This window comes from Ruditapes philippinarum, unplaced genomic scaffold (assembly GCF_026571515.1).
Source record: "Ruditapes philippinarum isolate M1 unplaced genomic scaffold, ASM2657151v2 ctg6096_1_1_1_1, whole genome shotgun sequence".
In the NCBI taxonomy this organism is placed as follows: domain Eukaryota; kingdom Metazoa; phylum Mollusca; class Bivalvia; order Venerida; family Veneridae; genus Ruditapes; species Ruditapes philippinarum.
The window spans coordinates 17,629-33,239 of NW_026852726.1; the positions used below are offsets into that span (position 1 = coordinate 17,629).

A 15,611-nucleotide genomic window follows, 5' to 3' on the forward strand; every position below is an offset into this window, starting at 1 on the left:
CAGCAAAGAAGAGATCCATCAGTAAAATAAATTTCTTGAAGCCCACATTTAGTTGTTTGTTGTGAATACTTCTAACTTTTCGGTACATTTTATAAATTTCATAATACCGTAAATGAACAAAATTCTCAAAGATCACTTTAGAAGCTTTATTATATTGGGGTGTTTAATTAAACAAAAAACAAGACAACATTTGATGTCAACATTTTTTGCGTTGCATACACAATCATGCAGGGTTTTTTTCCTTAACATTTTTGGAACATGACCCAAACCCCAGGATTGGGAATTTTCGCATCATTTATAAAAAATGAGAAAACTCACACTGTATTACATACATAAAACAAAAGAAATCAAATGTTTGGTTCATTCAAGTCTTTTCACCTTAAAGCAAATTTTAGAAATTTGGGGAAGAAAATACAATTTGCTGTTGCATAGGGCAATCACTATGTGATCACTATGTGATGCTATGATTTATTATATTTTCTAAGTTTATTTTCCTGTGAAGAGGGAATTTTGACCTGGAAAATGGGGGGAAAAAACTTTTTTTTTGGATTTTCAATGTCTGAGAAATTTTGAACATTAAGGTGTTAATCAAATTTGCTTTTACTTAAACTGTTCAAAAAATGAATACTTAAAACAATTAAAAGTAAAGCCATTTTTGTTATAAAATATGACAATTGCTAAATAAAATCTATTTTCAAGAAACATAAAATATATTAATATCACAAAAAGAATCATTTCAAAACTCAATTTCCCCAAACCAAAATTTCTTAACATTCTTAGTTATTAGTGCAAAATTCCAGTCATAAAAGAACCATGCCTGTTTTTCATCAGTCATTCTTTTCATTTTTGACCAGCACCATAACAGATGTTTACATTGTATTATAAACTGTATAAACTATCCAAGGTTCAATCAAAGGTTAAGACTGGTATTCCAGCTGGGATATCCCTATGATTGTACCACCTTCTTCATGACTAGGTTCTATAATTCTACAGTAAAGTACAACAAAATTCCCATCAACTCCAGTACAACAAAATTCCCATCAGCTCCTGCTTTAAGATACAGGTAATGCCATAGGCTCCTGCATGCTAAGAAGTTTATTCAAAGCTTTACTGCTCAGGTTTTTCTCTTGCAAGCAGAAATTCCCACGTATATTATACTGTGATTGAAATCTGGAGTTATTTTTCCTTCTTAATTGGTAAGTTTTTTTCTCTATGTATACATGAGTTTTCAAATTATATGTGATGTAATCAAGTTGGTCAAAAAGCTTCAATAATTTCAATTTATGTTATACAAAATTCCTGCTTTGTTGGCTGTATTTATCAATTATTTTTGCAAAGCTCTAAAATTATGCATTTCTTATTCAAATTACTGATTTTGAAACAAATTTTTCATTGGGTTAATGCAAAAGTAACAGTTACTGATCTCTGTTAAATTAATTGAACAAATAATAATTTTTGAACAATAACTTAAAACTGTTCTTTTAACACCTTTATTGTTTTATTTATTAAATTAATTCTTAATTCAAGTTTTTATACAAATTATTTTCAATGTTTATTAACAGTAATTGTAGACTAATAAAATAGGATTGTTTTCAACTGTATGAAATCTTATAATTATATTTTAACATCTAAAACATGTGTACATTATTCTTGACATCAATCCTTGAACTGCTAATTAGATCTAATTAGTAAAAGTGTTAATTAGCCTTCATAATTAGTAGAGCAAGGCCAGCCTGCATACATGGCAAAAAGTCTGACCACGCCTTATACTGTTGGCGGATTCAGACTTCAAATTTTCATCTTGGTATATCCCCAAATCTAAAAATAGACCATTCCAAAATCTGGAATCTGGACAAAAAGAAAATAAGAATCCAAAATGACAAAACTGAAAACATTGCAGGCTTATTTAAAAATTTATCAGATTCGTCAGATATTAATTTGTAACATAAGCAATCAGAAATTTCAGCTAATCATATATTTAAAGCCATTTTTTTCTTAGGTTTTATTTTTTTGTAATAAATTTTGTTGAAAGATGTTAAATTCTTTTAAAGTTATATGTCTCTCTCATAGATTTGGATGCTGGCCACTTGCTGTTAAGTGCCTGTTATCATACAGCTAGCTGATTCTATGGAAATAATCAAGATCATCTTGAGAGATAATCTTATACTTGAAACATTTATATTTCATACAGTCAAGATTAGTTCTCCTTTGGTATGGATAAAACAGGTATAGACTCTCTAGGAACACAGCCTGTGTTAATTACCTGCCACTAGCTGTATACAGTGTACAGTTAGAAGTACTATCAGAATATACCTTTTGTTTATTCTCTTAATGTGATGAATTTGCAAAATATATTCGCCATGTTTTACATTTGGAACAATCCATTACAAGTTGAAGGGTTTTCAGTATCAAAATACAACTAGAAATAAGTCCATAGGGCACTCATGTCCCCCCCATTCCCCCCAGTTTATTTACCTGATACAGAGGCATTTTTACAAACTTATCCAAAAGGACATGTGTTAAATAAATAAGTTATTAAGCAAGTCCTGACCCAGTGAAAGAAAACTCTACTTTTCCCTTGCAGTACAGCAAAGGTAGAAATAAGAAATTAATTCTGCAAAAGTGCTTGGGAACTTGTCAATTAAAGTGAACACAGGTGTCAAGTTTGAAGTGAAACCTTTGCTGATTTTTGAGAAAACAAAATGTTCTACATTAAATAAAGGTAAATTATAACTGTCAAACTACAGTCAGGGTTATCTGAACATAAGAAATGCTGTCCAGTTGCAATAGTGAAAAATGTTTTAAGCTTAAAGTGAATAGCTTGAAAACAAACCTCAATAAAAAAGTTAACCAATGCTGAAAATAGACCATGATGACAATATCTTCATCTTTCTCTTCAAAAGTCATGTACATAGTATATTATGGAGATATGTGACTTAATTTACTATTTTCTTCTTTTTTCTTCTATAGTTTGGAAAACAACCACTGGTAAACAATGCCTACAGTGAGTAAAGGTCTTTACAAATGGTTGATTGGAAGAGGAAGCACCCTTGAGGATTTTGCTGACAGGTTAAATCATTTCTGGACCTTTGGTCTCCTGCTTCTACTGGCATGCATCATCAGCTGGAAACAGGGATACAACAAAGCTATCAACTGCTGGGCACCAGCTACATATACAGAAGCCATGGTTAGATATACAGAAGAAACATGCTGGAATAGTTACTTTATTGTTTATCCACGTGATGAAGAGAAAGCTAAAGAGGAAATATTTGAGATGTTCAACATCTCTTTCCCATCAAATTCTCTCATTGAGTTCAATAATTTCCCAATGGTATCATCAGAGCCGATAGAATTGACCGACAATCTAAAAGAGAAAATGGCAACAACTAGGACACTATATCAGTGGCTACCCATAATCCTTTGCTTTCAAGCTCTACTTTTCAAGCTGCCCAATCTGCTCATGTATATTTTCCATGGTTATTCTGGGATAAGTTTTGACAAGATATCTGGATTAACAAGTGGATACAAGAACTTGAACCTTCAAGAAAGGGATATTCTTGGCAGAAAAATTGCACGTTACTTGATGAACTGGTGTGGACAATGCGGAAACTGGTTACCATGGAGATTACTATCACTTCTCTGGCTTCTCGTCAAGATACTTTATTGCGTCAACATTGTTACACAAATGAGTCTGGTAGATTCCCTTCTAAAAACAACAGATACCCCTATAGACAATTCCACTTCATACGGTGACGTAATCTCCGGAAATCTACTAGAAAACAATGCTACAGTTTGGAAAGAATCGCCAGCCTTTCCGCGTAAAGTTTTCTGCGATTTTTCCATAAGCCAACTTATGAACATCCAACGATGGACCGTTCAATGTAATCTCACAGCAAACTACTTCAATGAGTATGTCTATATGTTCATATGGGTGTGGCTTCTATTTGTTGCCTTGGTAACGTGCCTTAGCCTTGTCATGTGGATTGTACAAACACTTGTACCGATTTTCCGAAAGCGGTAAGTCATTCATTTGATGGTCATGAAAATCAATATAAATATGAAGTTGCATAACTTAAGTTTATGAAAATATATTCTATTGATATAACATTGCTAACATTATTCCTATATTGAATATTTCAGGTTCTAAATGTTTGGCATATAAATATAAATCTGAACTCTGTTGTTATCATTAATGTATCAAAATCTTCAGAATCTAAAAGAAAAAAGAAAAAAAAAAATTTAACCAGTATCAGAAAATGACTAGAGCTCATTTTCATGCACAGAGGGACTTAATGGAAGCTAAGCCATTTAATCAAATGAGCCGTGACACGACAAAACCAACATAATGGGTTTGCAACCAGCATGGATCCAGACCAGCCTGTGCATCCGCGCAGTCTGATCAGGATCCATGCTGTTAGCTTACCAACCCTATTACAAGTAGAGAAACTGATAGCGAACAGCATGGATCCTGATCAGACTGCGCGGATGCGCAGGCTGGTCTGGATCCATGCTGGTCACAAACGCACTATGTTGGTTTTGTCGTGACGCGGCTCAAATGTTAATATGCCCGTACAATATCTTCAGGTATATTGAGAAGGCAATCAAACTGGAAGACGACCCTAATATGAAGTCTGTATCATCGTACCACATGGATAAATTTTGTAACTTCATTGGTGAGGATGGGGTCATGACCTTGAAGCTGATTGGTGCCAACACATCCGACCTACTTGTAAGCAATGTCATCTGCAACATGTGGAAATTGAGAGTAAATGACCTGAATATTCCAGGTTCAGGACAAGTACTTATTGCACCGGAAGTTATAGTGCAGCCGAGCACCGCACCGTCTCAACCTGGCATCCCCCAAGAAAAACTGAGTGGTCCTCCAGCTTCTGATGTAGTCAAAAAGGCCGACTAAAAATGTTTAGTGACATAATACCATTTACGTATGCACAATTAATAGTAGTTAGTCTAAATTTAACATTGGAAATCTGATCATAGTTCGTTTTATAGCCTTTTGGTATGACACAAGAAAAATAACAAGAAACAGACAACTATCTATTTGATGATTGGATATTTGACTATTTTTGTCAGGTTTTTATGTCACACAAAAGCATGCAGAATGTAAAATGAAACTTTTACCTGCTCTATTTACATACATGTGAACTTTTTTTGATGATCAAGTGGGAGATTTTCTTCAAAAAGAGGGAGATTTTAGAATTTGCATTAAACAAAGAAGGAAGTTCAGACACCAAAAAGAGGGAGATTCCTTTAAATTTGTGAAGATACCCCTTATTTTAAGAAAAATCTTTGAAAATATGGCTGCAGAAAGTGGAAGTCTCCCGCTAAAAGTGGAAGAGTTCACATGTATGCTATTTAAAGTATATGTTCAACTTTTTCAAACCAATGCCCTTTTATTTGGAATGCTTCAATTAATTTGTATTCATAAAACTATTTTAGCCACCATTTTTATAGCATCATCTGGATGATAAAACTTATTCAATGTGGCCATACCACGTGACTTTTCGGGTACAGAACACGCCGATTTTTCACCCGATTCAGGTATGTTTTTTATTCATAGCTTATTTATTACTCAATCGATTTTGATGAGGTATGGCGCAGAGTACCCGTAATTATATCAGTTATCCACGGTATATCAAAATTCTGAAAACCCCTGAATGGTTTTTGAGAACATTCGAGTACAGTTTTCTTTTCATAGCCTGGGCCGAGGGGAACGGTACACACTCATTTGGCATAACAGGCGATTTCTAGCAAGTCATATGTTTTTTGACACTATTTCATAGAAAAATACATGTTAAATATGATATATTTACTATGTCCAATGTATAGAGTGAATGAAGTGATGTTTTAGCATATTTTCATAAAGTTATGTTCAAATGGTACGGAACACACTGTTATTTCAAAAGATACTGTACACACACAATTTCTGTCTTTAAAACAATTCTAAAATAAAATATATAAAAAAATAATTTAAATTATAATGTGAGTGATTTTTTTCATAGTTATACATTTTATTAATTTAAACGAGAACCCTGGGACCTGTTTTGCAATGTATCATTATGCCTACAGTTTGATGTAAACAGGATTCTTCAAAAAATAAAAGAACATTTTGAGAGTACGTTGCGCAAAACTCGATATTATATGTTCAGCAATTAATATTTGGCTATAAAATGTTAAAATTTTAGGGAGGGATACGGAATTCATTCAAAATTTGGTTTTGTTTTCATTTTCTTTGAAACAATTAGGTATATTCTTTTGGATTATAAAACGAATTGTGAAATTCATGGACATCTGTTATGTGCGATTATTATTTCATTTAATTTGTTTGTTCGAATATATAAATGACTGTCTAAAAGTAGTATGAATATATAAACAAACAAGAAGTTAGGAGTAAGTTGGAAATATATGTTCCTTGCAAAATGTTGTTTAAATAATCTAATTCGGAGAAAAAACGCTGGTTTTGATGTAAGTGGATTTTTTTAAATCACGGAAAGTTTAAAGTTTTTTTGCGGCCACATGATATTTGGTATGAATCATCTGCCAGGGTCCCAAACTAACTGCATGTATCTAAATTATCAAATTATCTACATATGGACAAATATATTTCGCAGTTTTACGTGCAATCAAAATTAATAATTTGATAATTTGAAGAACCCATATGGGAACAAGGCCTGTTATATATCGTAACGTAGTTTATACAAGGTAACCTTGTTACATATACATGTAAGGATATACATGTTAGGAAATTTGGTAAAATTATGCCTATCTTGGACTTTCATTTCAAGATGCATTTAACACTTGAGTTCATGGATATGTGTGCTTGCGTGTTTGTGTTAAAAATAAAATGATATTTTAATAATACCCATTTTGTCAATCAAATGCTATGGATTTTGGAGGCTGCGTTCTGTTTTATATACTACATGAAGTAGGTACGAGACCACAAGTGACTTCGATGTTTCGATTTTTTATGTGAGAAAGTTTTCTTACTACCGTACAGAATGTCGGTCGTTTTACTCAGGTGCCCGTTCGTTCCTTTATTTATACCCAAAGGGGCACTTGTAAAACTCGAAAGATGCCACATGATAATGTCAGTTTTATGAGCCGTGAAACCAAACCAAAAATGACCTAATTACATGAATTAAAAGTTATTTTTAAAGCTTCATGCCTTTAAACATTAAAAATTTAAGCAATGGCGACTACATTTTTTTTTGTTTGGGTCGTCAGACCAAACAAATAATGGTAGCGAAATTTCAGGTTCTGATATGCTTATTTGCAAAATAAGAAAGTAGTCTGAACCCCTGGAAGCGGTTACTTACCTTTATATGTACTCTAACGCTGAAAAAATAAGGGGGGATCACTGTGTTAAGATTGTCAAATGACGGGTGCATTAATTTTCAAGCCTTCTCGGGAGAAGAAAAAGTAGTTCTCGATTGGTCAAAGATTTCAAATATTGTGTAATTCTTTACAGATGTACATGTAATATTAAGCTCCATGATTATTTACAACAGTGTCAAACGAAATTAATAAGGGTTACAAACCCTAATTTAGAATGATATGGTTTTCTTCAGGCTGTTATCTTATAACTTCCCCGTGGTCGAGGGGTTACACGCTCGTTTAGGAAGAGAGATGTCCTGAGTTCAAATCCAAGTTAAGGCAACTTATGTTTTTTTGTTTTTAATTGTTTAAGCCAAATAAACAATGAATTACATATCAGTGTTGCAATAAGCCTTATAGCCAATTTACTACAGTTATGACACTAGAAACAACATTGGTGGCACTATACAAAACAAATTGGTTTACAATCTCACAGCCTTCACCTTTCTGACATTCTAAGACCCAAACAAATTCAGCGCCTTCTGTGATTTGATTTAATTAAACATGACCATGATATTGCAAAATTGTACCTAATGACTTGCTAATCATTAACAAAATATAAATATATTTAAATTGTTATCAAGTAATGATACTTTTCAGCGATTTAGGTCATGACCTTGTTTTATTTTTTCAGGATGAAGCAAAAAGACATATCTTACTTCACTAAAACTAAAAGAAATGAAAAACAACAATAAACAACAATAAACACAGCATTATATAACAACATTTTCTTTCTATAGAGCGCAACTACCTGATTCTGTGAAGATCGAAGTGTTTAACATACCCTAGGTGATTTTAAATAGGACAATTACATGGAGGTTGTAAATGTTAAGCGTGATCTCTTGAAATATAGTGCACAAATACATATAAACATTAAAAGTAAGCATTATGATACATTGCAAAACAGTCCCAGGGTTCTAGTTTAAATTAATAAAATGTATAACTATGAAAAAAATCACTCACATTATAATTGAAATTAAATTTTAATATATTTTATTTTAGAATTATTACAAAGACAGAAATTGTGTGTGTACAGTATCTTTTGAATAACAGTGTGTTCCGTACCATTTCAACATAACTTTATGAAAATATGCTAAAACATCACTGCATTCACTCAATACATTGGACATAGTAAATATATCATATTTAACATATATTTTTCTATGAAATAGTGTCAAAAAACATATGACTTGCTAGAAATCGCCTGTTATGCCAACTGAGTGTGTACCGTTCCCCTCGGCCCAGGCTATGAAAAGAAAACTGTACTCGAATGTTCTCAAAAACCATTCAGGGGTTTTCAGAAGTTTGATATACCGTGGATAACTGATATAATTACGGGTACTCTGCGCCTTACCTCATCAAAATCGGTTGAGTAATAAACAAGTTATGAATAAAAAACATACCTGAATCGGGTGAAAAATCGGCGTGTTCCGTACCCGAAAAGTCACGTGGTATGGCCACATTGTTATTGTAACTATTCTGTATCTTAAAGGTTAATATCCAGTGCTTCTCACTTTTACAGAATGGTGGCAGGGCCCATGGACATAGAGGGCAAATTGAGAAATTCAATAACAGACTAAACTGTCAATTTTGAGTAAAATTTTGATATAATACCTTTTTTTTTCCAAACTACATGTCTATCTCTGTCTTACTGTTGCACTATTTAATTTTTTTTTACATTTGCAGGGGAATTAAAAATAAATAATTCAGCTCCATACTGACCCCAAAAAAAGCACTGTATATCTTTCGTCATTTTATATCATCATCTTACGATGTATATGCTTACCATCTTATTGAATTTACTGCTTAAACACTTAAATGCTCAACATATTTTCAGGAAATAAAATTCCACATATGAATTTAACCCTCAAATATAGCGCTGGAAACCAATTAATTTTATCCTTTTACATAAAGTAGATTTTACATGTCCATATTGTTATGTTAGTCCCCAGTAAATCATTTAGATATTGTAATTACTAAACCTTTCATATTTTTATACTTTTGTAATCAGGGCTCACTCTGCCATTTTAGCCATTTGTTAAAACCTCATTAAACTGGCAACAGAAATTTTAATTTTGGCTATGGGATTATGCTATTTTGATAAAAACTTTGTATGAAATAAAACAAATCATACTTTTAATATTGAATGAAAAGAAATTTTTAACCAGAGTAAGCCCTGACACTGTTGTATAATGGCTTACAAATGTAATAAATTAAAGTAGAGAAGAAACTAAAAATTGAGTACTGTTAATTATTCTTATATTCTTATAAACAAATATCCTTGAACAATTTGCATGATTCTTTGCAAAATAAAAAGATAAACCAAGAAATGATTTGAATTCATGTTTTTTCTTCTTCAATAAATCACTTATGTTTATGAAGCTGCCCTTTTGTAACTGGATTTAAAATACCTCGATTATAACCACATTAATTGAAATTTTTGTTTGAAAAATGATGGAAGTTAACAGCTAGAGTTACATATCAAAAGTTCTGAAGCCAACTATTTGATTGGCTAAACAAGGATCAAATTGAGGTGACCTCCAATGTGATTCCATTAGATCCTGTGAACATGAAATCCACTTTTAAGAGATGGTTATTTTTTCCCACTCCACGGTGACATTCACTCAAGAAACTTGTATGTCTGAAATACAGAGTACTGCTAAACTAAGTGGTAGGTGTGTGAGCGGGGTGTGAAATTTAATTCTCCTCTCTAATGAACAGACTTTTCAAATTAGGTCTGAGGTTTCAACATGTCAGTTTAATTGTGATCTGTCAAAAAGAAATTTTTCCTTTCCAGAGTTAATTGTAAAATGGTTGAACTAAAAGTATAACTGTTCAGGAAAACATTTGTCCTTACATATATGTATTATGTCGCATATAATTAATTTTGTGGACAGGTGAATAGAATAAGACATATTCTCATATAATTCTTAAAAAGATGACCAAGAATATTAATTGTTAATAACTCAAAAAGAATTTTTATAATATACTTTTAAATAAAAAATATTGAGAAATATTGGTGAAATAAAATGCATATGTTCATTTATTGTATTTTCGCTGTAAATATTTACTTTTCAATGCAGTGAAACATATTTTCCGTATTTTCACTGGTATATTGCCGGACTACTTTCTTCTAAATTCAGAAAATATATAAAATTGAAGGGAGTCTTTTGAATTGTAACGTCAGAGAAGTATATAATTATTAATGAAAATTATAATATTTTTTTCATGAAATATTTATTTTCATACCATTCAATGAAAATGAATTCTGTATTTACAGAAAAAACAAGGGTGCCATAGTCACAAAATACGCCCGTTTACGAAAGCTTTAGATGGAGATGGGGGCATTATGGATAAGTGTTATCTAGCAAGCAAGTTTTTATTCTTGGCACTGTGTTGTTAAATGAACCTTAAAACAAATCAGTAGGGAAGATATGCACAGGATGTGTGACCTTGACCTTGGTCGCAGGGACCTGAATTTTATGCACGGCACTCAGCCTCACAATGATGAACATTTGTGCCAAATTATAATGAAATCCCTCTATGCATGTAGAAGTTTTGCTCCAGACAAGCGTTTTTCTATGAGCTCTAACTGTGACCTTCACCTTTGACCTAGAGACTTGGTTCATGTGCAGGGCACTACGTCTCATGGTGGTGAACAATTCTATAAAGTAACATTAAAATTCCTCCATGCATGTAGAAAATATGCTCCGGACAACATCTGATATTTAATCATCTCCAGTGACCTTGACCTTGCAAATATTAACCTAAATTAAATGTGTCACACCTGTAGTCATGATAGTTACAATTTGTGCTACAATCCATCAATAAATGATGACTAAATGGTCCCTATACACATCTTCAAATTTTTATCTGAACTTTGACCTCTATGTGTAACATTGACTTTGGTCGCAGGGATCTGAATTTTGCGTGCGACACTCAGCCTCACAATGGTGAACATTTGTGCCAAGTTATATTGAAATCCCCCTATGAATGTAGAAGTTTTGCTCCGGACAAGCATTTTTCAATGAGCTCTAAGTGTGACCTTGACCTTTGACCTGGAGACCTGGATCATGCATGGAGCAATACATATCATGGTGGTGAACATTTCCATAAAGTATTATAAAAAATTCTTCCATACATGTAGGAGATATGCTCCAGACAAAATCTGGATATTTCACCATCTTTAGTGACCTTGACCTTGCATATATTGACCTAAAGTACATGTGTCACAGCCGTAGTCATGATAATGACCATTTGTGTTACAATCCCTCAATAAATGATGATTAAATCGTCCCTATACACATCTTCATATTTTTATCTAAACTTTGACCTCTATGTGTGACCTTGACCTTGGCCGCAAGGACCTGAATCTTGCGCGCGACACTCCGCCTCACAATGGTGAACATTTGTGCCAAGTAATATTGAAATCCCTCTATACATGTGGAAGTTTTGCTCCGGACAAGCATTTTTCAAAGAGCTCAAGTGTGACCTTGACCTTTGACCTAGAGACCTGGTTCATGTGTGCGACACTGTTCCTCATAGTGGTGAACATTTCTATGAAGTTTCATGAAAATCCCTCCATACATGTAGGAGAGCTGAACTGATATTTACTTGAAAATTAAAATATAATTAAATTTCTATGAGAAAGTATTTACATTTGATAAGGTAATTACTGTATGATCTTTATGAACAAATACCAAGTCTACAGAACACCATAGTTATCACAGTTAAGAATCTTGACCAATGAATGAAACATGTGTAAATAAATGTTACATTCTTTAGAACATACTCAAGTCCAAGAAAGAGGATTATTTTATGCCCTTTGATTAAATTCTATTTTTAGAATTGAAAGTGAAAGTAGATCAAGGGGAGTAATTGTGTAAGTCATTTATGAACAAAGTAATAACTTTGTTGTCGCCCTTTGATTAAATTCTATTTACAAAATCTGGATATTTCATCATCTTTAGTGACCTTGACCTTGTATATATTGACCTAAATTATATGTATCACAGCCATAGTCTTGATAATGACCATTTGTGTTACAATCCCTCAATAAATGATGACTAAATGGTCCATATACACATCTTCATATTTTTATCTGAACTTTGACTCTATGTGTGACCTTGACCTTGGTCGCAAGGACCTGAATCTTGCACGCGACACTCCGCCTCACAATGGTGAACATTTGTGCAAAGTAATATTGAAATCCCTCTATACATGTGGAAGTTTTGCTCCGGACAAGCATTTTTCAATGAGCTCTAAGTGTGACCTTGACCTTTGACCTAGAGACCTGGTTCATGTGCGCGACACTGCTCCTCATAGTGGTGAACATTTCTATGAAGTTTCATTAAAATCCCTCCATACATGTAGGAGATATGCTCCGGACAAAATTGGACGCCGCCCGCCCGCCAGGGGCGTTCCCATAATACGTCCCGTTTTTCAAACGGGCGTATAAAAACTTGCATATCCTCTATATATGTCATGCATTCATCCTAAAAGTAATGCATTTCATATTTTCATAACTTGTCTCCTACTGGAATAGCAATTAAAGGTTGAATAACAAGTTACAATAAAAATTCCTGCAGAATATTTTCCTGTGTATATCCCATTATATCATGATTTAATCATCTACAGGTAAATTATATAAGAAATTTCATCAGTTCCTGTCTGCTAACATGTTTACTCTATGCACTAACTAACTTGTTCACAAATAGCTATTTTCTTTTTACTGGAGTAAATACTTGGAGGGAATATTTTGTTTGAAGTCTTAATGTACTCTATGTTTTCTTAAGCATCCTTTGAAAATGAAAGGCCCATTATGCCCCAGAAATGCTATTATTTTTATTTTATTAAAGGCTCATTATGCCCCAGAAATGCTATAAATTTTTTTTTCCAGTAACTATTTATTTCTGATGTCCTTTACAGTTTCTAAAAAGTTACCTCATTGGTGGCTTATTACCTGAACCATATTTTGCATCAGATCTGTTGCCCTTTGGCAATATAAAGTACAGTGATTTAGTACTTTGTATGGAAGTCAAAAGTACGACTTTGTTTACATTTTGCTACTTTTATGACAAATCATTCACATTCAGTGCTTCTATACCAGGAGATGAGCATTTTATATGCTCTAAAACCATTATTTAAACATTATAAAACTCATGTTTGTCCTTCCTTTAGCACAAAAAAGTTATTCATTTCTGAGGAAAATTGTGCCTTTAAAATATCTTTATATATGTCAATTTATCTTAAACTGTTTAAAATTTTAATCACAAAGGCCGTTTTTAAATATTTTTTTTTATTTACTATTTTTTTTGGGGTTTCAGGAGAAATAATCTAAGTGTCGACCAATACAAGAAATTGTTGACTCAAACCCTTCTGGGAACACATCCATGTTTCGATAAGCCGAAACTGGTTAGTTCCAAGAAACAAACTAAGTAGTGTTGTTTAATATGATATGCTCTCTCATTGCTTAAACTCGGTGTATACTTGCCTCATTGATACCAGTTTTATAGAATGCTTTGACATGAAAACTTATGTATATTCAAAGGTGGTCCTGGTGACCATCGGTCATTCAGACAATAGTACAACAAGTTGTTCAAATCAGATTTAATACTAAAGCTATCACACCAATCAAGCTAAAATAAATATTTTCAACCTAAGCAACAGCTTTATCAGGCTAGTCACACCTTTTATTGGCAACATAGATTTCACCTTTGAGCTACAGTGGAATAAAAGTTAGAACTTACATATCCTGCTCAATTCTTTCATCACCGGGTATCCAGTGAGGCAGTATATATCCCATAGGACCGCTGTTGACATCAAACTTAATGTGGAAACCATTTGAATGTACCTCTGGCGCATCAGTTATTCTGAACACTGACTTGAAACCAATACCTTTTTGTCCTGTAATATACATGTTTCATTTGTAATCTATTTGTTGGATGACAGAAATAATTATAGTAATACATATGTACTACTTATGGGCCCTAAATGTGTGTTAATTTATCAAGAGATGATCAAAGCATATAAAAGTGGTATTTCACATTCCATACAAAATCACTACAAATTTAATTAAAACAAAACGGGTTGAAAACCAAAGGATTGTCCACCTATATGGCCATTTAAAACTAAAACAACAAAAAAATAAAGTTTTTTGAGAAATAAAAATGATAGTGTTTTTTGGCCTTTAAACTGACATATTTAAAAGACTAACATACCAGGTATATGTAAAAGCTTTCAACATTTCATTTAATTATTGGCAAAAAAATAGTTCACAACAAAACATAAGTATGAATTCTATGTTACTGTATACATACCAATGTATCCAAATTTATGTTTTCCTTTCGTACTTCTTCCAACATCACACAAAGCTCTTATATCTCTTTCACTAAATCCTAGTTCATTATTTAGGACATTTATCCCATCATGCCCTATGACAAATTTCACAGACGGACATTCATCTGTAGTGTTGTTAAGCAGGTTGTCATGGTAACTATTGTCGTCTGCATTCTGAACTAATTCCAGGACAAAGTGTGTGTCTTTGCTGTACAAATCTTTAGACAGGCGCTCTAAACTTCTTCCTAGTCTTTCTTGTTGAATCTTTGAAATGAAAACAGAAGAGTTCAGATATACATGTTACAACAGATTCATATAAATAGCACATGGCTATCAGGTGATAATGGATATTGGGCAAAAAAACCTAGAATATTTCCCCCGAGGCCATAGCAATATTACGCCGAGGCAATATAAATATCATCTTGAGGCCATAGCATATTGCATAGCAACATTACCCTGAGGCCATAGTAATATGACCCTGAGGCCATAGTAATATGACCCTAAGACTATGGCATAGATAATATGACCCTGAGGCCATAGTAATATGACCCTAAGACTATGGCATAGATAATAGATTATTTGCCTGTTTTGTTTGTTTGTTTCATTTTACGCCTTTTCCCAACAGTATTTCAGTCAATTAGGCGGGTAGTTTCCTAACCATCGTTCCTGGATAGTTACACCAGTACTAGACTACCTTCCTCCGCGCTAAACTACTGGATTAGAAGTATTTGCCTGTTAAAAATTGGCAATATATAAATGACACATAGGTTGGTGACAGTAAAAATATTTTCCCCGAGGAAAATACTGTCACACTTGTCTTAACAAATGCAAGATAAGCAAGTTTCCTGTTGATTACTTTTAAGAGTATTGAATAATGAGCT

General features: G+C 33.1%; 2 protein-coding genes across 2 annotated transcripts in view; one reads left to right on the forward strand and one right to left on the reverse strand.

Moving 5' to 3' along the window:
- LOC132722401 (uncharacterized) overlaps positions 1-15,611 on the reverse strand; it is a 43,699-nt gene that overhangs the window by 17,620 nt on the left and 10,468 nt on the right. Inside the window, exons 10-11 of the mRNA XM_060706905.1 lie at positions 14,712-14,994; positions 14,142-14,298 (exon numbers count right to left, since the gene is read on the reverse strand). Coding sequence (XP_060562888.1) covers positions 14,142-14,298; positions 14,712-14,994 — 440 coding nt within the window. The remainder of the gene's footprint in view (positions 1-14,141; positions 14,299-14,711; positions 14,995-15,611) is intronic.
- Positions 1,061-4,992, forward strand: LOC132722376 (innexin unc-9-like). The gene is made up of 3 exons (XM_060706875.1): positions 1,061-1,196; positions 2,971-4,017; positions 4,585-4,992. Exons 2-3 carry the CDS (start codon positions 2,996-2,998, stop codon positions 4,913-4,915), a joined length of 1,353 nt encoding a protein of 450 aa, XP_060562858.1. The 5' UTR covers positions 1,061-1,196; positions 2,971-2,995; the 3' UTR covers positions 4,916-4,992.